The sequence below is a fragment of the Entamoeba invadens genome, assembly GCF_000330505.1.
Source record: "Entamoeba invadens IP1 unplaced genomic scaffold scaff_1105074725255, whole genome shotgun sequence".
NCBI lineage: Eukaryota > Evosea > Mastigamoebida > Endamoebidae > Entamoeba > Entamoeba invadens.
Genome location: NW_004191791.1, coordinates 151,744 through 153,735, shown reverse-complemented (window position 1 = coordinate 153,735; position 1,992 = coordinate 151,744). Strand labels below are relative to the sequence as shown.

Below are 1,992 nucleotides of genomic sequence, written 5' to 3'. Positions count from 1 at the left end.
TTTTATATTTCTATTTATCACAAAACACAATCATTTATATCTAACAAAGTTTAAAAATATTATAATATTATTTTTATGCAATTTAATGGTTATAATATTATATAAATATAATATTATGTAAACAAACGAAATTTTCAATATCTTTGTTTTCGACCTCCCAATTAAAGTTATATGAGTACACGAAGTAATCAGACATAAAAATTCCAAACGCTGAAAGTGGTATGATCAAATAAAAAACAGAAATAAATGTAAGAAGGTTAAACAGTGCTTCCTCTCTTTTTCTGCTAACAAAGTGCGTAACAAAAACACATACAATTGTAAATATGAAAGACCCAAAATACAGCGGTATCAATGAGTAAAGAGAGTAGTACGTTTTGAGGTACATATTTTCGTCTTCGAAAAGTCCAAATCTAAAGTAATCGTTGTATTCTAACGCAACAATGAGAAATGATATAGACATTATCTATAAATTAATATTTTATTATATAATAAACAGTTATTTAAGTGGTTTTTACATTTCGGATATTAATTCATAATTTGAAATTTAATTGCGAAAATTGTTTAGATGCTTAAATATAATAAATAAACAAACGATATTAAATATCCAATACAACACATAAAAGTAACTTCTAGTCACTTTGGTATCTTTAATTTTGACATAGTCTTCGATTAATGCATCAATTATGTAAAATGGCATTTAGTTTTTGAAAAATATTCAGTTTGAATTCTTTAAATACCGTTTGTTGTCCGAAATTTATCAATTTTGAATGAAAATTATTAATGAAAAATTATTGTAAATTATATGATTTAAATGTTAATAAAAGCAATCAAAAACGAATTGACATTGGATTGGGTTAAAGTATATTTCAATAATTCATTCGATTTTACATTAAAATAATAATATGTTTTAAATTGATTATTAAATAATTATAAATGGTAATGGATCGTTAAAACCAATTATTCTAAAAATAAATAATCTCGAATGATTGTTATCTAAATTGTTGTTTTAGATCCATGATTTTTTGTTATTTAATTGTTATATATAATAACTTCATTTAGTATATATTTTAAATAAGTTATAAATTTTTTTATCATAACTTATAATAAATTGTATAATAATTCGATTATGAATCAAAGGAATATCAATTTGAGTTGATAATATTGTCTATTTTATAAAGTTTGTTTATTTAACAAAAAAATCCAAAAATTGTTAAAAAAAAAGAAATTAAAAAATCATAAAAACTTAGTAAAAATTATTAAAATATTAATTTGAAGTATTTTTTGGTTTTAATGATCCAAAATTGTTCGGAAGATGTTTTTAGACCGACTTTATACACTTTTATACAATTTAATTATAGTATTTTTTAATTGTCTTAAAACAAATAAAAATTATTAAAAGAAATAACTTAAAGTTAATTAAAAAGTAATTAAAATGATGAACACCAAAAGTATCACCATTTTAATATTTCCTTCGGAATACACAACATTACGATCGTTTTCTGTACTGCATTGTCCAAGTATTTTTACGTCGTAATTTCCTACGACTGTTTTACACTCGGAATCCGAATAATTAGTGATTGAAACCCTGTTATCTCCTGTTGAAACGTCATATTTAACGTAGTACCCTTCTGCACTAGAAATATTCTTATTGCATCCATCTGTGATCAAAAGTTCATGTGGATGAGCCTTTTCTTCTCCAAACTGACACCCAAGGAAGACTCCGTAGTCATAACGAACTAAAACGAATGAAGGAAGTTCATCGACTAATTTGTATGATGAAAAGATCGACGTCAAATTGGCATCGTCAATCATATGCTTGTCTTTACAAACACTTCCGGACTTCACTAAAGTCTTCCCATTGACATCTTCAAGAATGCGAAAATATGACGTGGGTGTCACAAAAATAGAAAGCAAATCCGAATAACACTTGTCGAGGGTGTATGATATATAATTGGAGCCCTCTTGGAGAATGCATAATTGTAAGAAGGGGAC

General features: G+C 25.3%; 1 protein-coding gene across 1 annotated transcript; it reads right to left on the bottom strand.

Annotated features, from left to right (window-relative positions):
- Positions 1-97: 97 nt before the first annotated feature.
- On the bottom strand, positions 98-460 carry EIN_041530 (hypothetical protein; the record flags this gene model as incomplete). Its single annotated transcript, XM_004184797.1, has 1 exon — positions 98-460. The coding sequence occupies one exon, from the start codon at positions 458-460 to the stop codon at positions 98-100; it is 363 nt and encodes a 120-aa protein (XP_004184845.1).
- Positions 461-1,992: the final 1,532 nt, after the last annotated feature.